The sequence below is a fragment of the Thunnus maccoyii genome, chromosome 18 (genome assembly GCF_910596095.1).
Source record: "Thunnus maccoyii chromosome 18, fThuMac1.1, whole genome shotgun sequence".
NCBI lineage: Eukaryota > Metazoa > Chordata > Actinopteri > Scombriformes > Scombridae > Thunnus > Thunnus maccoyii.
This window is the reverse complement of record NC_056550.1, coordinates 3,932,265-3,956,501: the sequence shown is the minus strand read 5'-3', so window position 1 is coordinate 3,956,501 and position 24,237 is coordinate 3,932,265. Positions and strand designations below refer to the sequence as shown.

Sequence of the window (24,237 nt, the reverse complement as noted above, 5' to 3'; positions counted from 1 at the left end):
GATCTATCATACCATGTATTGCAAAAATGATGCATTATGATGGAGCGCATGAAGATTCATATTTTATACTTGTGCCTTTCAGCAAGGTACAGGATTGTATTAATGTGTTAACTGATGGTTTTTACATAATGTATGTGGGTGATGTGATTACATAATCTCATGTAATTTTAGGGAAGACAATAGTGTGATACATCAGAAAATGATTATGATATGCATATTAACCATACAGTTAACTATTTGAATTCTAATATATAACTGCAGTGAGAACCAGGCCTTTATTTGAAGCAGTTTCATATTTATGTTTGTATGTTTTATTTGAATAAGAAGCCTCCCTGTTTTCTCAACTGCTGCTGCTTTCATTTGCTGTTAATGCAAACTCAACACTTCCTCCATGTTTACCTGGTGTCTTGACCAATTCAGCTCAAAGTACATTTCCACAGTGCTAATTCCATCAGTACAACATAGTCACGTCGTACTCACCACTCAGCTGCTCTCAGTTTCTCTTTTTAACACAAATACTGTTTTTTATCCACTAACTACTTTCAGAAACAGCAATTTTTGATTGCTGATGGGCTTTTAATTGGAAACAACTGCAGGGAGTGTTGACTTTCTTGGTGGGTGACTTAACATTGCTAGTTAAACAGCACTAGTGGGAAGAAATAGTGAATAAAAACAGTATTTCTGTTTACTTTTAGTGTACAGCCATGCCAGCTTTAGACGTCTTTCTTTCTCTTACGCACAGTTATTGAAGATGCATAATAATATCAGTGCAGTGATAAACATATATGACGCATTAACAAGCATGTCTTTAAATTGAACTTAGTCTGTACACAGACATACAGTTTGTTGTTTGTGCAGCAGCTGTTTTCTCCAGGTATGTGTCTCACACTGTTCAGACTAGAGGAAGAAGCAGCTTCAGTGAGCAGAAATGTGCTGTGATGTAACAGAGGTTGGTGGGCTGCAGAGGAGCACAGCGCAGAGATAGAGGAGCATCAAAACAAAGCAGCAACATTGCTTCAAGTGGACTTTAGTGCTGAAAGGGAGATGTAACAGAGCTGCAGCGCAACCGACCGAAGAGCAGCAGCAGCAGCAGCAGCTTCAGTCCTCCTTCAGTGTGTTCGCAGGATGTGTTCAGACACAGTGCTGCGTGTAGGTCAACCATGCTTTGGCAGTGCTCAGAGTCCAATATAAAATCACTGAAGCTGTGCAGGTAAATTTTTAAAAAAAATGGACTTGAAGTGTAAAAATACTCAGCCTGTAAAAACTGTTGCATACTGTTGTCTGTAGCTCTTAAGGGAAAGTTTGGAAAGAAAAAAAAAACCCTGATGACGTCTGCACAGGTCTGATGAAAGACACTGTTGAGTTGCATTACGGGAAATGTTGGATCCAGAGATTTTGGAGCTTGACCTGTAGGAATTCAGAAGATCTCTCACTTTTGAATATTCTCTCATATTCTTTCTCTCTCTTGTGAGTATTAGTTCTGTCAGATGAATGACTGAAAAATGAAAGGTCTCCTGTGTAGACAGGCCTTGAGTGGTAAAGATATAATAATTGAAGGTGACCTTGATGAGCATACATGTATCAACATTTTAATCAACCCGGAGATGATCACATCTGGATTATTGCAGCTGAACAACAAAACCTTTCTGTTAAGATTGTTTAGTTAAAACTGATTTTAGTGACTAAAAATGAAGCTAAAAGAAAGGCGGGCAAAAAGAGGATTTTGAAAATTACATCCTTGCTTTTCTTTCTTTACTTTGTTCTTAAATTCTGTGTACAGTGGCAGCTGGATAAGCCGCCACCACAACACCGTATGCAGCAGCAGTGCAGCATCAAACCTGCAGCAGCCTCAACACTTGGACTTTGGGTCTCTTTGAGTTGTACTTCAGTGTCAGAGTGTGATTCAAATTCTGCTCTCCTGTGAATGCCCCTGATGGCCGGCTGGCTCGATGTTCCCTCAGCATCTAAAATTAGCAGTGGGACACTTTCTTTGAGATGGCCCTTCAAGGTCCATCTCAAAGAGAAGTGATGAGACACTGTTCCATAACTCTTCCTTCAGCTTCCCGTTCCCACTGCCTGGAATGAGTCCCCCAAGAGTCTGATATCGTACAATTACAACTCTTTTTCTGGCCTCAATGACTCTGTTCTCTGTTATAATGTCTGTTCTGGTGTCTGTGTTATTGATGATCTTATTTTGTTGAGCTACTTGTTCTCACAAGTCTTTAATGTCTGGCCCCTCAGCTGTGCTACTCCCTCAGTCACCACCCTCTTCTTAAATTTAAAAAAGTCATTTCCTAAAACAGTTGGTCACTGTAGTTTTTAGCAAAAATTATTAAAACATGAATTTCATGGGGACTACTTTCAGCAGTGGATAAACACACATTGAGTGCTCTAATGAGCGCTGGCGTTTCTGGCAGCGGGATGGTGTGTATGGGATTGAATCAAAATAAACTAGATTTTGTGTGTGTTCATGTTAATGAAGGAACATGTCACCCAGTGCAACAATGTGGCTCATTGATGTGTTTTTTGGAGCTCTATGGCACAGAGAAATAAGATCTATCACGCTTTGATACACACACAATACTTGTTAGTAGATTAATTCATTGTTGGTTTGATCTTTTGTTGTGGGATTTGTTCATAATTAGAACAAGAATAAGAGTCTACAGCCACGCTAGCAGCTCTGAGTGATTCTTTGAAGTAAATGCTAAAATCAGCATGCTAACATGCTTACAATGATCATGCTAAAATGCTAATATTAAGCAGTTTTTGTTTTACCATGAGTTTAGCGTATTAGCATGCAAACATTCGCTAATTGGCACTACCCACAGAGTACAGCTGAGACAGATAGTATTTAGTTATTAACCAAAGTATTAGACAAATTAAAATGTTGACCTGATGGTGGCGCTGTAGGGGAAAAGCCAGATGATCGCCAAAGTTCCAAGAGGTCCCTAGAATTCATTTTCTGGGCACGCTGCATGTCAACACCAAATTCTGTGACAGTCCATTGAGTAGCTGTTGAGACATTTTACTCAAAATCACAAATGTCAACCTCATTGTAGTACAAGAGGAAAAGTCAGAAGATTACTAGAATCACTCGGACATATCACCTGGGAATCATGTATGTGTATTGTGCCAATCAAATCCAGTAGATATTGAGATATTTCAGTCTGGACCAACCGACCAGACTATGGGTAGCATATCACCAGACTTAACCTTTTCTCATATTCATCAAATTGTCCGCTTAAATCAAGTTTAAATAAATAAATTGCACTTTAAGTTATTTAAATAAATAAAGGTCACAAGGTCAATCCTCATAACAACTTGCTCATTTACTGTAAGGCACTCCAGATTACACACATTACCCACACTAAAATGTATCTGTAAATGTGATGCTGCACCCTAATAACACCGCTCCTCTCTCTCTCTAAATCTAGTTGTCAACACTTTGTACCTAGCGAGTCCCTCATCTCAGCTCTGCTACATTAGAGGGCAATGAATTCATTGGAATTTTTAACTACGGCAAACACGTCGTCTCAGCGAGCATGTGCCCATCCATTACACCGGCCTGCGGCGGCCCGGCTAAATAAGAACGAATAGCAGCGATGCCATAATCACCGCTAGCATTAGCTTTAATGTCGTTACCACTGTGAGTAATTGCAAGAAATGTAGCGAGCGGCCATCAGGCGTGGAGAATGTGGATGTGTAATGATATCAGGAGATTATTGAGATTGAGTATCATCACCCGAACTTCATTCGCTCTCCCTTTCTCTCTTCTGCTGGTGCTCCGTCTTTCTTATCTCATGCCCTCGCTGTCTTTTTTCTTTTTTCCTCTCTCACTCTCTCCCTCCTTTGGTCCCATCTAAAATTGCTCATATCTCCTCTACTGCGTGGGAGGAATGTGGTTTCTTCCTCCTCCTCCTCCTCCTCCTCCTCCTCCATCCGATCTCAACACTTCTCTCCGTTTCTTTCTCTTGTTTTCCTCCTTCCCTTCTCTCCTGTGGCCCTGTGAGTGTCTGCAAGGGTATGTGTGTGCGTGTGTGTGCGTGTGTGTGTGTGAAAGAGACAGAGAGAGAGAGAGAGAGTGAGAGAGAGAGAAAGTGAGAGGCACTGACAGAGATATTCAGAAGAAAGAATGAGAAAGAGATAGACAGAAATAGGGAAACTACATCACAAAGACAAAGAGAGAAAAATATATGGATAAGAGTAGTGTGTGTTTGTGTGTGTGTGTGTGTGTCTGCAAGTGTGTATGAGAGAGAGAGAGAGGGAGCGAGAGAGCAAGGCAGAGGCTCCTCTGATCACTAACTTGGTGTCCTACTTACTCACTCTGCAGCACACCCAAATAACATCCCTGAGTTGTGATATTATATACCCAAAACACACATACACAGAAATAACTGCTTACATACTCACACACACACACACACACACACACACACACACACAGTGATATTACATCCTGTGCAGACGCATGCCCACATCTTCACAATACAACACACACAACAATAACACCAAGAGGTGTGACACTGATATAAGTAGCTTTCTCTTCCATGAACACACCGGAGGTGATACAATCTGTTTTCCCTTGTCTTTTTTCTTCTTCTTTCCCTTCTCTATTTCTCTCAAGTGGGCTCTACGCCATCTCCCAGCATCCTCTCTTGACAGGGAGAGAAGGAGCGACAGAGAGGAGCGCAGACAGAGCTAGACACTTTCAAAATTCAACTTTTATTTCTTCCATCTTAGAACACAGAGCAACACAGAGCACCGGGAAAATGTCAGCTCAACAGAAAGTCAGTGTCAACCCAAATTAGGTTTCAATTACAACTCATATGGTCTTTTCACAATATGACACACGGTTGAAATTTGTATCAAAACAGCTTCTGTGAAGTGTTTTGGGCTGATGTCTACTGGTGTCAGGTGGGTGGGTGGGACTGTCTGGCTCAGTATTTGCCTGGTTGAAATCCTATTTAAGGGGCTGACAGTGTCTCTTGCAGAGGAGGGACAAATTTATTGTTTTGCAAGTACCGAGTCTTGGCTATGCAGTTCTGTGTCGAGTCCAAGTCCTAAATTTTCAATTCTAATCAAAGTCATTATGAGCCTTCACCAAATGTAATGCCCAGAGATAAAACCTGAAACTAATGATGAACAGCAGAAGAAACGAAATGCTGATTGAATAAGTGTCCGACACACTGGAACAATATCTGTAGCCAACTTGCCTACCACTTGTTCTTATTGAGCTATACCTGCTCTAGGGTCTTGATTCAGAACCTTTAAGTTAATGAAAACATTTGCATACTCACAGATTCTTGATTTTTCAATGAGGGAGAAGGAGTAGATGTAATGTGGTCTTTTGTGGAAAACCCACAAAGCATCAGTGAGAGTTTTCACCATATAAACATATCAAGCTACTGCTGCAACACAAGGTAAGCTAGCTGAGTAGTTGTTAGCTAGCAAAAAGCTTTTTTAATCTGATATCCATGGTGTATGTGTCAGGGTGTATGACCTCCTCTTAGTGTTCCCTTTGAGAAATTTATAGCAGGCTGTGTGAACAATTAGAAACAAAACTGCTGCTTACAATAGCCAGCAATAGTCATCCCTTTTGTTCATATACTTATAATGTACACAACCAGTCTGGTACTAGTACTTACTGGTACCGTAAGTGAAAATCCACTTCTGTGCAAAAATGTATTTAAATGTTTATCTGAAGCTAATATGAAGCTTCAGTCATTCAAATGAGTCAAATCAAGTAGATATCTCTCAATGTTTCAGTCTTTTTAGTGCCAAAGTTCCTCTTTTTGTTACTATACTTCCACCACAGCTCAACAGGGAAACACTGTCCGAGGAAACACAAAGATGCTAAAAAGACTGTAAATATGGCAGATATCCACTTATTATGACAAACTGAGACTGCTGAAGCCTCATATAAGCTTGTTGTCTTGTTTTAAGACACACTTGAAAAACTGTGAACCTATCTTTTAAGAGGCAAAACAGGAAAATAGAACAAAAAAAATGGGTGGCCCTCGTGCGGTCCGTAAGATGGGAATGAAATGACTTGCTCAGGGGGGCTTTGACTTCCAAGATAAGGCTGGATTTTCCCAGCCAGCCAGAGGATTCAAACAGGCAGCCTTGATGTAATAAACCAAATAAAGACGATTGTTAAGATTCCTGAATTTTTAATGTAACTCTAAACACACATGACAAAAACTCCTTTAAAAGTTCAGACATTCTCCACACAAGAGGATAAAATGCTATTTATTTTTATTTTTTTTCCAGTCTCTCCCCTTGTTAGATTTTTCTCTAATCGCCTCCTGGCTGTAGCTGCTGGAAAGAGGTGAAAGGTAGACTGGCCCAATCCCCCTGAGCTCTCCTTCTCTTCCTCATCCTCTCCTTTATCCTTCCTCTCTTTCTTACTTTAAGGCCAGCAGTGGACACACACACACACGCACACAAAAGAAAGGCACACAGCTAGAGCTGGTGTAGAGATCTATCGGGAAAGAAAGGGCAGCTCCCCTGAGCTCTCGCTTTTCTTCTCTCTTCCCCTCCTCATCACTAAACCCACTCCTCTTACTCTCTTTCCTGCCTTCTCCTCCTCATCCTCCCTGCTTTCCGCTCCTCTCTGTAGCTGTAACAACAGTCATGACCGGGCAGGCACAGAAACACATACAATGGCGATGTGAGAGAAACCACACCAACACACTCTTGCTTGTTCCCTGTCGTGTTACTATAATATAATCCGAGTGTCCTCAAGATGTCTCTACACTTCATTTGCATTTGCTTCTGATAGTGACCAATTCAAAAAAAACCTTGTCGCACTTAATTTATCTGACAGTTTCTAGAAATGATCATTTAAACGTCTTTCTTTTTCTCCCACACGCCGCATGTCTGAAGCAAAAGTGGATCTATTTTTGTTCTACCTCGACATCTCTCTCCAACGTTGGTATCTTCACAAGAGCAACATACACTTTGCTACCTCTAACAATGCTGGGGAGACAACTTTGCGTTGGTGAAAACTCAGGATGAGAGAATGGCAGTTTGACAGTTTATTCAGTCTGCTACGCTGAGCCAAGAAAGCCAAGAAACTCAAACTTTGAAGGGAAAACAGAATCCAGTCTCACCAGAATCTCAGTTTGCATCAAAAAATGTCTAAATTTGTAGCATCTTTGCAATGCAAGTTTGCAATGTTGAAAAACTGCAAGGCGGTGAATCAAAATAGCAATTATTTAAAGAACTCATAATAATTGACTTTATTTCAAATGGGTTCAGACCAGCAGTTTTGAATTTGATTATTTGATGTGAGACAGGCATCAGATCAAGATAGACCTATTTACTCCTCCATTGTAGACATTTTGGACATTAAAGGGGCATTCCAACAACTTATCATTTCATAAAGTCTTCCATAAAGAAGATTAACAGAGATATCCTGACTTTCAGCCACTCTTATGCTCCAAGCTCCAAAAATGCTGGATCCTACAATTCCCATAACACAAGTGTATAGCATCTTTTCTGGCAAAATGCACACATCTTTCAAACTCAAAGCATTTAGTTTATAATACAGGCCTCATGTTATAAATTTGTCCTCTAGCCCAAACCGATAAACCTCATGACATCATTATGACGTCATGAGGGTGATTTTTGACTTGAAAAAGCTTCCTTTCACATTATACAGCTGTTTTCACACACTAAGTGGTACTCCCTGCTAATCACATGTAGATAAAATCAGAGAAGAAGAACAGATTGTATGCATGTGTTTTTAGGACCCTTCCACTTTCAGATCAGCCTGCCACCATGTGTAGACCCATATGTTGGATTTCTTCTGATTCACTTTGCCATCGCCTGAACGTTTTGAACACAAACACAATGATATTTTCTAACCTAAGTATTGTAGTGGCTGAATGTTGCATATTCGTTCCTGTTTCCTGTTACAGTAAGTTCCTCTAATTTACATTACTTTGTTAACACTCAATTGGGCACTCAGTGAGTAGTACATTAAGATGTCAAACACTTACTGCGCTTTTTGCATTACTGTAAGTTTGCACATCTAACAAAAGAAATGTGAGAAGTTTTTATTCCATTGTGGGAGATTCTGAAGGCAAAAAATGTACACTTAGTTCACTTAATTTAGACACATAAATAAATATAGTGCTTAGGCAGCAATGATTTTGGACACATGATCAAAGCTGCACTAATCAATGTTGAATATGAACAATGGATGGAATAATTACAATGTAAAAGGTATCACTCTTAGTAACAAACCAACCAGAGAATGAACACCTGACTCTGCAGTTCAGCTCTATGACTGTTTAGCATCTTTCAGCTCATTGTTTTGGTTATTTCAGAGAAAAACCTCTGAAAAAACACACTGTACACTATATGATCAGCACCAAACAACAGACAGACAAAGTTAGCTACTAGCTGGTGAACGTAGCGCAGCATTTAGCAACTAAAGCCAGACATTTTTCTCAGGATTTGGTGGAGACCAAAATAGAGGTAAAAGGAGAGCGAATATTGGACTGACTGTCAACAGAAAGCCAGAGGGACACCTCCAAATAACTGCAAGTGTTACTTTATGTCTGCTGGATGTGTAAAAAGGCAACTGTTTGCATACAAATTAGCCATAACAAGCTAATAAAGTGACGGTCAATGTTGTATTTTCATCTTATTGAGCAACCCCCTAGTGTCCAAATACTATATTTAATTCTAATCACTAAATTAGATCTGACATTAACAAAAAATGCAATGCATGAATAATTAATAATAATCCATCACATTGCTTTCACCAAGCATTGCTTCTATTGTGACAAATCTCAGTTTCTCATCATACCAAGAGAATGTCCTTGTTAAATTTGCTCTCATACAATCCCTTTACAATACTGGTATCCAAAGACTTCACTTTTGGCTCACTCCACAAGCAGTAAGCTGTCTATTGAGTCTGTTTGGTTTTATCTGATGTGTGTGTTGCTCTCCCTTTGAAATTTGGACATGATAAGCTAGCAGCAAGGAATGAGGTTTTCTGTTGCTGTGACATTCAAGGTTAACTCGACCAACAAATCTAACCTTTGAGTGCGTGTTTCTCACACGTGCAGGTGAAATGCTCACAGTGGAAGCCGTCTTGTCAGAGCCATCTCTGACCACAGCACACAGTTGAGATTTCCTCAGAAGTTTTTAAAATGGGCCTCAAGTTGCAAACAAATTCAAATGAATGATAGCAAAATCTCCAGGCCATTCAGGCTAGAAGGAACAGTGAGCCTGATGGAATAGAACCAGAGAAGAGAAATAAGAAGGATAACAAAGAGAGAGAGAAGGATGGGTGACTGGGGACGAGATTAGGAGGAGATGCCCAAGGAAAAGAGAGAAGAGGCAAAGGAAAAGTGGACCAACCGTGAACAGTAGGGGAAAAGGAGAAACAGAGGAGGAGAGCTGAAAGGGCAGAGGAGATGAGAGAGAATAAACACAAGGGGAAGGAGACAATAAAAGGAGACAGGGAGACAACGAGACACAGATGTGATTAAATATACATACAAATCCTACAACTAGCGGATGAAACTTGCAACCCACACAGCCTGATGCAAAGAAAGACAATGACAGGACAGAGAGAAGAGTGCATAGTATATTTTATATGCACACGTTACTTAAACTGTTTCTGTTTTTGTTACCTGCCAAGGGACTACAGGTGTAAATTAGCATTTTTTTGCTAACTCCGGCATGTTTACATCTTGTATTTTATACTGATGTTCATTAATGTACTCTGTCTCTATTAAATAAACAAAGACATAAATATCTACACAGCATGGACAAGGAGCTGAAAGAGATCAGTTAAGTAGCATTGACTAAATGTCTCTGTTTACTACTCCAGAGAGGAAAACTAATAAAACCAGGACATTGTTGACCACAGGCCACGACACTTAAAATAAAATGTCCAACTTCTATCTGTCAACCCAAAATATCAGTTTGCCTTGATGATTCATAGTTTCTGCTTCATATGTTTACTCCTTAGCAGATTGCTATCATTTACTGTCAACTTTTTTTTGATTTTTCATTTAATTTACAAAAAAAGTTGTGGAAAATGCCCATCACATTCACCAGAAACATGATGAAGTTGGAAGGCATTTTATTGAAACCCTTGTTGAATCCATTTGGGTTCAGCTTTTAACATTTGTAACTTAACTAAACAAGACTAAGTGTCTACAGCTACAGCATGCTAGCTGCTTTGTGAGGCTGGACATAGCAGTGTGTTGAGCTAAATGCTAATGCTAGCATGGAAACATGCTCATAGTGACTTATGTTTAGCAAGTATAATGTTTACCGTGAGCACCATCTTAGACTACATCTACATTAAGCCTACTAAATTCTAAAACACTGTTTTCGAGTAAAAACGTCATACTTCAACAGCAGGATTTCAGCTTGTTTCTGAAATTCTGTTTATTGCGAGCAGATTACTACAGTTTCAGCAAGAGAAAGGTGGCAGATAGCTACGTTTAACTCTAAACAAGCTATCAAATTAGACAGTAAAGAGAACAACACTTGCATGAAGCATGGATGTATTATAAGAGCTGGATACTGTATCAAAAATTGCATCATTCAGTCCAATAAGAACTGCTCACCTAAATGGCTTAGAAAGTTAGTGTATTGTATTACAGACTTTATCTCTTTTTGTTACTATATACTATATACTTTCCACAGCAGCTCAACGGGGAAACAGAGAGAATTTTGTACTGAAAAGGTTGTAGATCAAGATATCCACTTGATATGGCTGGAGCCTCATATTAGCTTTAAACAAACTTTTGAATACAATTTTGCAGACAGACCTGAAAATTTGTAAGCCTATCCTTTAGTTGTATCTTGAGATTTGCAGGGTAAATATTGTGCTCAGGTGAACGCACATTAAAAACTGATACATCCTTAGCTTTAAACGATTGAGTATCAAATTCGTTGATTAATTTTCTGTCCATCGGTGTCAGCCCTTTCTGCACTAGTCTATCACTTTAACTATGCAGATGGATGCAGAGAAAGGTTGGATAAGGTGTAGGAAGCAACCAAGTGAACCCAACCAATTCTCTCCCAAAAGGTGTTCCTATCTCTATAGATGCTGTTGGATGAACTCGATAAATGAAGTAGAGGACCAGAGATGCTTGTCGCTATCTACGCCTGCCAAGGACTCTCCATTGTTCCATGGCATCTGTGGTGCATACTGTATCTTGTGTTATATTTATTAGTTTTATATTTAACTGTGCCAAAGTAGTGGCTCATAGGCAAACCACAGTAGTATTGCCAGATTCCTTCTACTTTGCCTGTTCTTATCTATCATTCTGAGCGCCTCGGAGTGTACGGCAAAGTAGCATTGAAGTTGCATCATTTGTGCTCAGTCTCCTTCCCTGCAAACTGTTGGGTCATCTCACAGTAATCTCACTCAAGAGGGAATAGTGATTTCTGTTTCTGCTCTGAGACTGGAAGACACTCATCCCTCGCTATTTTCCTTTTGAAAACACCCACAGCTTTGTCCCTCTTATCTCAGCCGATACCTGCACGTCTCACGGCTGCAAAGGTGATCCCGGCAAATATAAGCACAAGATGACACCCATCAATGACCTGAGTTTTGAGTGACATCCTACAGTAGTTTGTCTTTTTTTCTTTTTTGCTGACTGTATTCCCACTTCACTCCAGCAAACAGCTTTAAGCAAACATTTCTCCTATGGTGGTGCAGCACTGATACAAAGTGAGGAGAAAGGTGGAGTGTGAAGTGAAAAAGCTGTAGTCAAAGTCAGGCTACACTCACTGATGTGATGAGCCTTCAGTCACAAATTCCCCACAAGGCCTGTCACACCCTTCACACACTTCTTCATTTGGAAATATTTCAGTCTCATTCTAAAATGGGAAATGCGCTGTTTAAAAAGCGTGACACTTGCTCTGGCATCAAAGCACAACTCCAAATTAAACTCAGTCGATTTCAAAGTAATTATAAAATTATCTTGGTTCCCTTCTATAATGGCAGAGCCACGGAGAGGGAGATCAGTCACAGTCTCTTGGCAACATCATTACCTTGGCTGAGATAAATGAATTGCATGTGACAATGGGAGTGTAGAGGTGCATGGAAGTGTCCTTCATCTACATCATCTCCAAATCAACTCGAGAATGTTGCTACTGGACAATTCTGCAAAACCCCAGATTACATTCAATGACAACACAACACACAATCACTGTAGTTCAACTTAACAAATTGGACATTGTCACTGATATGTATATTCTGTGTGTCATCAAATCAGATTTCCTTTGTGTGTGCTTTGTGTGATTGGGCATCCAATTTCATATAGTTTGCCAGGAGGAGGCATGGGGACAGTACCACCAAAGTGTTGGTATGCCTTTTTTTTACTTATTTGTTTTTTCTTTTCTTTTTTTTCTTTATTTTTTATTGAGCCTTTGCCTCTCAGTATAAAGTATCTATGCACATCACTGCATAAGAGAGGTTTTAGCTCCAGATTACAGACTGCACTTGAGTGGTGCAGAGCAGTGATTCCCAACCAGGGGTACTTGTACCCCAAGGGGTCCTTCTGCAGTTGCCAGGAGGTACTTCAAAAGAATGTTGAGTAGCTCGACTAATTACAAAAAAATAGAGATTACATTTTAGTAAAAATATGAACATGTGTTGCAATTGAGAGAGTGTGAAATCTAGTTAGCAAGCAGGAGGAGAAGTCTAATCAATAAAGTAAAAGTAATAGATGAATGGTTGAAACAGGTTCAGTGTTTAAAGCCCAAATTTTCTCTTCATCAGGTAGATGAAGATTCATCAGCTTGACCTCTGATCAAGCGCCGATTTGGGCTTGACACATTACACTTTTTAAAAATATAAAATGAATACTTCTACAGTGTTGCGTGTCCTTGGGAAGAAGAAATTACTGTGCTTTTTTTTTTTTGACTCAGCATCTTGCACTGATTAAATGGTAACAGTAATGGATAAATCATTAAATCAGTTATTAAAACACATGCAGGTCAGGTGAATTGGAGAATATAAAAATTAACAATAGGTGGGAATGTAAGTTCAGGTGACAGCTGAGCACCATGTGTTCAATTGAAAGTGCATGAAAACCAGTTAGTGAGCAAGCAGTGAAGTACAAACAGTTACCTCAAAGTAATGGATAAATGGTTTAAATAGCTAAAAGTCATGGATAGATATATTAAAATAGTTAACTAAAAGTAATGGATAAATATTTGAAATGTCCAGCTTCTGCCACTCCGAGTGGTAGTAATATGAATGCAAACCTGACCAACATGACCTAAACATTGACAGTACAATTGTATGAAAAACATATTGTAACAACGTCCACTTTTATATAAAAATAGTGTTAAATAACATCAAGTGACAATTGCAGTTAACACATTCGGAACATGACGGGTGGTGTAGATGAAGGGGCATGAGTTCCTCTGACAACAGACTACAAAGGTTGGGAACCACTGGTTTAGAAGACTGAACTAAACTGATCAACTCCTTAGACTGTCATGAAACAATCTTCCTGAGAGTTAGCAGGGACATTTAAATTTGCATTATTTTTACTGTGAAAAACATCATCCAGTGTGCATTCAGTAGAACAGACAAGGGAAGCAGCTGCTTAGGGAGGAAAACAAAATAGAGGAAAACTGTATTCTACTCTATCTAATCTATTCTATTCTAGTTTAGTGACATTATAGAGCACAAGTCTGAGGTTTTATGGGAGCCTTGGACAGTTTCTGACTGACTGAGTAGACTTATGCAGTGGAGATTAGTCCTCTGACACTCACTGTTTTGTTGGTTTTATCTAAGAGGATAACAAGCTAGAAAATGATTTTCCCCCCTACTACATGAAAATGGATTTTTCTACTTCGACTTCCTAAAACATTTAGTGAAGAGTTGTGCTGTATCAAACTGTGCACTACCTGAAACATACACTGTGTGTACACCAACAAGCACAGGATGATGGGCAGCTGTGAGCAGCGTCGAACATAATGAATTTTTATTGATAATCAGGTTAAAATAACCTCTTCCCCAGTTTACATTCAATTATTTATACAAAAATCATTTGAGAATCTGTATCTAAAAGTGTTTTTAGAAGTATAAATACAGGTCAGATTTTGCTTGAAATAACCATTTTCCCAGACCCAGATTTGGAGGATTGGCTGAATTCACAGACATGACAGATTTATTTTAAACCTCAGCTCAAGAAAAGTTTAGATGTGACCCTTTCCACACCTTCCATTCAATTTGTTTTTAATCTCTTTGTATACCAAGTTTGTGATGGTGTATTACCTGGAACAAAGCTTCCCTGGACAACATCCTTATACGCCCACCAACCCTCATTAAGCTTGGATGTAATAGGCTGAGCTGCAGAGAGAAAGAAAGACAGAGGAAACAGTTCTTGCGTTAATAAATTATGATATACTTATTTACATTTTCCTTTGGTAGTGTATAATCTCTATGACATTACAGTGAAACTCCCACTGAACTGCAATGACAGAAAAATTGAATAAGAGGAGAATTATCAAAGATAAGAGAAACATAGACAGAACAGACAACAAATAAACTCATCATTAAAGAGGACCTATTATGCTCATTTTCAGGGACTCCACTAGGGTAGCTTTGCATGATTCACATTTCAAAAAACTCCTTATTTATCTTCTACTGGCCCTTTCTGCAGCCCCTCAGTTCAGCCTCTGTCTCTGAACAGGCAGTTTTAGCTCCTGTCTCTTTAAAGCCCCCCTCCAGTGTATTTTGGCATTTTTAAGATATTTCATATTTTTTTTGAGTCATTTCCTGACAATGTTGATTAACCACACTATTCCCCAAATATTTTTTGACAAATAACTTTATTTTGCACTCAAAGTTCACATAGGCTACTGATGCAGTATTAAGCATGTTTCAAACTAAATACTTGTTGCAGACATGCTGCAACAACAGATTAATGCTTAAAATATAAATCATTTATTTCAGTGAAACATTCTCCAACCAAAATCGGCACAGTTAACAACAATTAACATTTAATGCGGTTAAAGCAGGAAAGTCAGTAAATCAGTCTGCATTGATCTATAAATGAATATGGGCAATTCTTACAGTAACTGTTGTCCACAGCTCTTTATACGTCTCCTTCAGTTCATTAAATCTCTGCAGCATCTGAGGGCAGCAGGACTGATGTGTTGATAAATCTGCAGCCTCTGAAATGTGCCGCACCAAAGTGCAGTACCGTTACGCACAACGCTCACTGTGTTTACATTCATTAAATCGCCTGATGTCACCCGGCTGCTACAGTATAACCACACATACATCAGAGTTGTCGGTCATAACTCCATATTCTGCTTTTTTATAAAGGAGACATCAGGTTAGCTGCTCATCAGCCTCTTTTCCAACTTTTTTTTTTAGCAAAAGTAGCGTCTCATGTATCCTTGAAACACATTGCAATGCAAACACTGTTGTGTAACATTAATTATTAAACTATGTGGCCATGTAGGCCTACGAGGTGAGATACATTATAATTCTTGCTGAAACAGCATTGGTCTGATATAATCATATAAACAGCTTTACCAAATCAATTTATTAATTTTTTTATTTCTATCGTTATTATAGTAACTAACTGATGAAAAACAACTACTTTATCTGTTTTTGGCCGCAGATGTGTGGTGATGTGTGTTCATGTCGTGATGCTCTGAACTGTCCAGACAGGACAGATCTGGCACAGCTGTTTCAGAGCTATGTGAGCAGTGATGTGACTTGCAGAGAGAGTATTTATTAATCACCACACCCGCTGATCTATATTCACCTTCACTCAATGCTCTTGCATGCTGCACTGATGCACATACATGAACCACAATAGCAGGTGTGCATGGAGCCGCCCACACAGTCTGTGCCCCTCTACGCTTGGCATTTATTATTCAAATTTCAACTGAGGATGCAAAATATTATACTGAGTGTGCAATGCGTGCTTTTGTACCCTCGTAGAACTAGAATATAGCTAATGCTGTAGTAAGTTGACAGGTTAAGCTATAATATCACTACCATCCCAATACATTGTCAGCGCACTAGTATGGCAATCTGGTTGCCATGGTAATGGATTACGTCTGACTATTAACCACACCCCCGATTTCTGTTTGAGAAAGAACGCTACATAAGAAGTAACACTGGCTGGAGTGGGGCTTTAAGGCCCCCCTCCTGATAAGCCCACTCTGGTCTGATTGGCCAGCTTTCCAGAAGTCTGCCAATGGGCAGCCGTTTCAGAGTCATGTTTAGGTACTACCAATGAAAAACCAACATTTCCTGCTTTATTACTTCATATTAAAAGTTTTTATATGACTAAATAACGTGAGACTTTTATTGTGAAGAATTTACAGGAAATGAAACAAGTTCCTCACCGTATTAGCAGAGCTCTGTAGCAATGCTAAAAAAACAGTCAAAACAATAACATATGGAAATATTTGGAGCTCTTTGTTCAGCGGATCAGTTAGAAATAATGCAGGGAGGAATAGTACAAACAGAAACAGCCACAGTGATGATGATGTTTGATGAAGAGCTGCAGACGACCAGTACAACTCCAGCAGGTAAACTACTTGTTTAACTTTGCTGTGCTGTGTACTGGAGTCATGGCTTGGCACAACTACCCCCAAAATAATGGAAAAATGCCATAATGTTATATATTAATGGAGTAATGAACTTGCATGCTGTGCATGAGGCAGATGTCCACATAAAGAAATCCGTCACGAGCTGACGTCAGCTCAAGCTGAGAGTAGAAAAAAACATTAGAAACCGAACTTTTGGAACAGTCTCAAGCTGCTGCTTTTTGCTCACAGGGATTATTGCAGCATATGTTTACCTCATTATTTGCTACTTTTAACAGGAACATCTGACATTGTAACATTATATTTATGACTGAAAATAAGAAAAAGGATAATAGGTCCCCTTTAATTCTCCCATGCTGAAAGGGACATTTTACCCATCATCAACACTACCTTTTCTACATAAAGCCTCTATGTTTTCAGATTTTGTTTTGTCTCTGCCTCCTCTTCTTTCTTCAGACAAATTATTAGAGCTGTGCATCATAACAAAAGTGTTTGCCATTAATTCTGCCTTTTTGTTATTTGATACTGCAATCTCACTTCCATCGGTCACAATCAGGTAACTCTACTCCCGCCTGTCCCCTCACATCTTTTGATCAGCCCCCACCTCTCCTACCGGAAAGGTTTCTGATTGTATCACAGTACTTTCTCCAGTGTTTCCTTTTTCTCTGCCTTATTGTCGTCCTTACTACTGCCTGGGCTTGCTTGTACTGAGTCATATGTTAAAAATTATACATTCTTTTAACTAATTTAAAGCCTTATTTCTATTTCTCATCACTTCCTTACACTTATCATCCTACTATGGTACTACTGTCTTCTTTGCACTGCCTTTACTTTTAGGAATGGATTCTGATGCTGCCGATATTATGCCTTGCTTTATTTTGCTGTCACATTTTTCTATATACATTCCGTCATTAACTTGACTTAAATATCTATCAGTTTCTTCCAGAAATTTCACCCAATTAGCTTTCTCAAAGATCCATCTCGCTCTTTATGGTCAATGAGGTAGCAATATTTATCTTGCACCAGACTGGGTAACGATCACTCTCCATAGTTCCTTCTTGGTACATTGTCCAATCATATACTGATGTTGTTTCATACAAATGTAACATCAAGAACAGATTCTTTCCCTGTATTAACACCTACTCTTGTGTTACTGCCATCATTTAAGCATACTAAATTCTTTTCATCTAGCAACCCTTCTATTACCTGACCATTAGTGTTGGTTGTGTCACTCCCCCATAATGTGTTGTGTCCATTAAAATCACCACACCAAACCATGTTACTACTATTCTGCCCATCTATCTCCTCTAGCTTGCTTAACTCTAGTTTTTTGCTTGGATTATAATAATTCACAATCACAACCGCTTTCCTTTCTGCCCATATGTTCACTACCACATACTCTTGTTCATTTCCAATAACTAGTACTCTGCAAGGAATGCCTTGCTTTACAAAAGTGACACATCCAGGATTCTCGCATTCCACTGAAGAAATAAAATTATTAGTAGTATCAACCCACACATGCCGTCTCTTGACTTGACTGTACACTGAGTTCATCCCTTACTTCTCCTCATTTTAAACCTATCATATCCAAACGGTGCACTGCAGTTATCACAATAACCTGAATCGTTTCAGTTTTATATTTGATCTCAAATATTGTATTTATCACTCCTGCTATTAAGGTCACCAATTTCTTCTTCTCTATCCATACATTCTTCTTATCTTACTGTTCTTTTGCTGCCACTTGTTCTTTGTTACATCCTCCGTCCTCCTTTTCTGTCCTGCCATCTTAACGTCCTTAGCACATGAGACTTTTTCCTTCACCCTTATCCGTTGCACCTCCACCTCTTATTTCAACACCTCACAGCCCCAATAAACACCACTGTGATTACCTCCACAGTTAAAGCACTTCGGTCTTACTCCCTCTCCACATTTTCCATATTCATGTTCCCCAACACCCCTAGCGCATCTTCTCTTTCCTTTGCACACTTTGGCCACACGCCCAAACTCCTGACAATGGAAACACCACATAGGTTTTTGACTTTTCCAACACTAATCATCTTCTTTGCCTTCTCCAACTGCACTTCAGTATCACACCCTATTAGCAGGTTTCCATCTCCTAAAACTCTCACGTTCCACTACCCCAACTTGCCCTCTTATGATTTTTGTTAACTTTAGCAGGTCGACTTTCTTTACTCCCCCTTCTCCCTCGAATCTTAACACTATATTAAGCAATCCTGCCTTCAGGTCCTTCTCCTCACTTTCTCTTCCCTTGCTTTCCGATCCACCTAAACTAGACGTCTCTTTTTTCTTCCTCTTTTGACTACTCACCCTCATGTCTCTCATCCCTTTGCCCACCTCTTCCCACTCTTTTTTCCTCCTCTCATCACTCCAGTTTCTCTCTTCCTCACTAAACTCCACACTGTTGCTATCATCATCTGTCTCTTGTCATCCTGCCAGAGTTTGTAAGGAACCCTGCAAGAATAATGTTCCACATCTGTACAGGCCGTCGGTCAATGATCTTGCACAATCATCCCCACAATATCCAATCCTACTACTAGAAAGTCCAGGTGTCCGCAATTCCGAAGTCAAAGTCCACAGTCACTTGTTCAACACATGCCAAACTTTTCCTCACCAGCTTTCTCCTCCCATTTGCTTTGCCAGACTCTCAGTCAGCCACATACTCCAAAGTTAGACTGAGGGCTTGTTCACACTGGGGGAGCAGAGTCAGGTGACCAGCAAAGGGTTGGAAAACTCTGAGGGCATCTGGTGGACAGGTGTAGAATGACATTATCAAGAAATGTCAAATGCAGGGGCCATGGGGAACAAAGAGGTTGTGAGACTGGAAGGGGAAGAAAGGCATACTGCCATCATGACGGTGTCATCCAAAGAAATGGGTCTATTTACCATATATGATTGGAGGCATTTTGTGTTTTAAAAATTCACAAAAAAGTCATATAAAACATTTCAAGTTTTGCTTCAGCTGTTGACATCCTATCTTTACTGTATCCTATGTCACCATTTTCCAAGTACCACGTCAACCTGCTGGCATGCGAATATTATCCACTGGATAATCATTTGTGCAGTTGGGAAGGGTCATTTATTTCATTTTAGCAAGATAATACATCTGTACTCTCTCGTATTTAATGTGTGGAAATTTTGAGAAGCATCATTTATTTTCACATGCAAAGAGAAATTCATAAACCTATAAAACCTATAAATAGGAAAATTCCAGTGTTGTTTTCCTTATAATACACTAATGTAAGTTGTCAATATAACTTGCACAGTAGGTTACACTGGTTTTAATCATCATTTGCCTTTTGAAAAATTGATCTGTTGATGATTTTTTTCTTAAAACTGCAAAATTTGGTGTCATTACAAATATAAACTTGTAATGAAGCTTTCAAAGTGGGTCCAGTGGATATTTGTTCATGTGTGATGGGTGGAGTGATCCCCTATGGTGGGACTGCACTGGTGCGTACAACATCCTGTGTTACACGTTACGTCACACTCTGTGTGTTTCTGCCCTCAGGCTGCCACTGATTATGATGTTGCCCTGTTACCATCCAACCCTACAGGCTACAACCAGCCTGCCTGACAGCAGCAGCAGCACAATTAAAACAGAGCCGCCGGCATTTGACAGGTAGATTGGAATGGTGGAGTTTGTGTTGCACCAGTGCAGAACCAGGTCACAAACATGAACCAATCATAAACTGAAGGAAACAGCAGAGGCAAACAGGGACAGGACTGCAGTTGACAACTGAGTTGAAGCTCTCTAATACTAAGAATGACAGAAAGAGAGTCTAGAAGCACAAGTGACAGGAACGGGACAAAACAGAGGTGCAATAACAAAACTAACAGGACAAGAACAGACTAGGAAGAACAAATTTCAATATGTTGCTTCTAAAATTAGCCTGCAATATTGAAAAGGGTACTCCATCGATATAACCCATAAAGGCTGGTGACTATGCGCGCTACTCAGCCTCTGAAACAAGTTGTATAATGTCTTTTGTGGGTCTGGAGGAGCTTTGAAGTCTAAGAAAAGAACCCTGTTGATGTCATCAGGGTTCACTGATGACATCATCATTGGACATTTAGACAGGGTGTAATAAAAAGATGCTATTGAGGTATTAAGAGCTGATGTGGGCACCAGGGAGGGCCTACAGAAAGATGCTATCTGTTTGCATTATGGGAAATGTAGGATGCAGTGTTATTGTAGTCAGGATATCACAGCCTCTGTTGGTCTGATTTTGACCATTGTTTTTTTGTTTGTTTGTTTTTTTATCTCAAAACTTTATGAATGATTGTATATTGCTGGAGTAGCCCTTTAAGACTGACATAACATCCGCATTTGATTTATTTATTGATATTTGATACGCATACCGTGTATCCAGGGACTTTTATTAGCCTGTATGTCAATGCATATCTACACTGTCTCATAAAGGCAATATACTTTACTTAACTATTCCCTTTTAAGGCTACTTTATACTTATCCTCCACTACATTTGCTTGACAGCTGTAATTGCTACTGACTTTTCAGATCACAAGTTTACATAATATAAAATAACTAAATATTTGATATAAACTACCAAACACTATAACATTCACAGGAGTCATTTTTCTGCATAAATAGTGGTTACTTGATTTTGATACTTTAAGTACATTTTTCTTGCTGATACTTCAGTATTTTCACTGAAGTTCGATTAAAAATGCAGGAGTTTGGTATTGCTTATTTCTTTACATGTTACATTAAGGATCTGAATACTTCCACCTCTAACAGCTATTGAAAAACATGCAGTTTCATTTTCTTCTGCTTTTTTTTTTTTTTTTTTTTTTTACAATCATTTACCATTTAATTATATTGTCTTAATTCTTCATCTAACGGGTGAAGTGTGGTGGGTCTGTTATCAAGAGATGCTATCTCTTTGTACCGACACATTATGAAAATATCAGCCATCAAATCTGCCATACTTTAAGAAACGGATGCCGGCAGGCTCAGCTGATGGGTAGGAAGTCGCGACTCATCCCATTGTAGGAATCTCAGTGTGTATGAGACTAAATGGATGGTTGCCTCAGTGACACACTGTTGAAGCTCTTTGACATATTGACATATATGACATGTGATATTCATGAACTATTTATGTCCTACAGTGTGACTGTGAGGAGCCTCGGCAGGCTCTTTTGGATTTGGCAGCCTGTGTATGTGTGGCATACTGTATGTACTGTAGACTACTACTATTATAATCTGCATGTGTGTGAGTGTATCTGCCTGCACGGCAGGCTGCCTACAAAGTGGTGGGTTATAAACTATGAGTTTCGATGCCTGAATTCAATCATCTCAAAGATCCTGAATCTCACCAGTGTGCAGCAGCTGATGTGCTGTAAGTCTATCTGTGTAAAGAGCCTAAATACTGCAAGCAACATACTTCACTTCATTTCAAAAAGTGAAATAAGGTGTCTTTAATTATATTATTTTTAGAAAATCAGTTTAGTCAGTCAGCATCCTAACTGCCTAAAACAAAAACTCTAGAATAATTCTGTAATATTTTTGTAGCTTCTATAAGTATTTCATGGTGACTTCAGTGATGGCATCACTGCAACATTTCCATTCATTTTATTTCACAGCGGAATTAAACATTCTGATATTCTCTTTCATTTTTATGTTGTTCTGATGTTCTGAAGGACCACAGTTCCTTCTTGACACCTTACCTGAAGACGTGCAGATGATATATGTTTGCACAATCACAGATATATCCCAAACGACATGCATTCTTCGTTCAATTCATGCTCATTTTTCTTCAGCTGCTACGGGACGGCGCTTTGCGGGGTCGCACTTGCAGACGACACGACCAAACATTTAACATTTTTCCACCCTTCTTTGGTTCTTGTTGTCCGCGTCTCTCCCTGACGGAGCGCCGAGATGGTTTGAAGCCTCGCAGGAGATTCCTCCTCACAGCATCGTCTTCCTTCGCTTCGCGGTTTGGTGTTCAGACAACATTTCGGTATTTTCTTCCCGCGTCCATCTATCTATGTCTCTATCTATCCACCTTTAAGAAATTTCAGCTTTGAAATCCAGCCCTACATTTTCTTCTCCGCTTCCCTCAGAGCGGGTGGATGTTTGTGGCGCACCGCTCTGCAGCGGATCAGGCAACTTCACTGACGACGCAAAGCGCACCGAGGGCGCACAGACTGACAGAGAGAAAACATTCATGATGTTGCATGATGACATAATTTTATCTATGGAAATCGAAAATAAAACGTCGTCCTTGTCTTTCAGCTGAAGACACACAAGATATCAGCAAGGAAGTTGCAAAACTTTAATTGTTGGGAAACCCTGCAATGTGCCTAAAATGCTTAAAATGTCACAAAGTCCGATTAAGTCAGACTACTGAAGGTCCGAGGATTATTATACATTTGTTTTCGGGATTAAACTGATTTAGGCCTAATAATGAGCGTTTACACATTATTATAAGCACATACTGTCCGTTTCCAATTTTATTCACATCTCAAAATTAAAAAGGAAAGAACAACTCATCGGTGGAAACTGACTCTCTGAGCTTGGTATATGAAATAAATCAACCAGCGCAGTCATTCATTTTATTGCCAAAAATACAAAAACACAATCTCAAAGCAACCAACTGTGGCTGCAGACTAGTGTGTGTAGTATGAGGGCAGCCTTGATGAATGTATGTCTTGGCTGTATTGACCTACATAAAGATACTGCGACTCTCTCCTGTGGATGTTGTGCGACCTCCAGCGTTAGCTTAGGCTAACTTCATTCAAACTGGTTTGAGTCCAATGGGTGTTGTAAATAGACTGAGCACGGTACTGTATGGAGAATGAGCAGTGACATAATGATGAACCAATAATCAACTTCAATAAGTTTAATTATTTAAATTTACGTTTAAGTAATGGCCAAAGTTAATAATAATGCTGTGATATTAACAATGATAATAATAATGAAAACATTCAATTCTCCACTTAATTAAGTTTGTGGTCAATGGTCACTTATCACATTTTGTTATGAGCACGTATTTCGACAGTGAATTACAGTACATACATGTAACATTGAGCTTGGCTGAGAAATTAGGGGATGTATTTTTCTCAACAGCTACAAGTTCAGTTCTGCACAACAACACATCCTCTCCTTAAAGAGGACATACCATGCACATTTTCAGGTCTATATTCTTAATCTGGGAGTCTACTGGAATATCTTTGCATGATTTACAGTTTTAAAAAAACTCTTATTTAACTTATACTGGCCCATTACGCAGCCCCTCAGTTCAGCCTCTGTCTGAAACAAGCTGTTTTAGCTCCTGTCTCTTTAAGAGCCCCCTCTGTTCTGATTGGCCAGCTCTGGGAAGCTGCCCCTTCTTCTGCCAGCTCTCTAGGCCAGTGTTTCTCAACCTTTTTTGAGCCAAGGTAAATTTTTTTAATTGAAAAAAATCACAAGGCACACCACCAGCCGAAAATGTTAAAAAATGAAACTCTGTAGCCTAAGGAATCAAATAAACCCCAAAAAAAGTCTTTTATAATCTTTCATATTTCTACTCACTCAGTGTGAAACCTGGGCCTGTTTGGATGAACACAGAGCTGATATCCTGGCGGGAATCGAAGAAAGACACACACGAAGCTCTTCCTCAACAGCTCTCAGTCTCTGTTTTCAGTTTT

General features: G+C 39.4%; 1 protein-coding gene across 2 annotated transcripts in view; it reads right to left on the bottom strand.

The window, feature by feature from the left end:
* The window catches only part of LOC121884251 (carbonic anhydrase-related protein 10-like), a 119,196-nt gene extending 96,526 nt beyond the window's left edge, over window positions 1-22,670 (bottom strand). For both annotated transcript variants that reach the window (XM_042392950.1, XM_042392951.1), the window contains exons 1-2: window positions 22,276-22,670; window positions 14,273-14,347 (exon numbers count right to left, since the gene is read on the bottom strand). In XM_042392950.1, the coding sequence (XP_042248884.1) occupies window positions 14,273-14,347; window positions 22,276-22,336 (136 nt within the window). In that variant the 5' untranslated portion in view covers window positions 22,337-22,670. The remainder of the gene's footprint in view (window positions 1-14,272; window positions 14,348-22,275) is intronic.
* Between the last annotated feature and the right edge of the window lie 1,567 nt (window positions 22,671-24,237).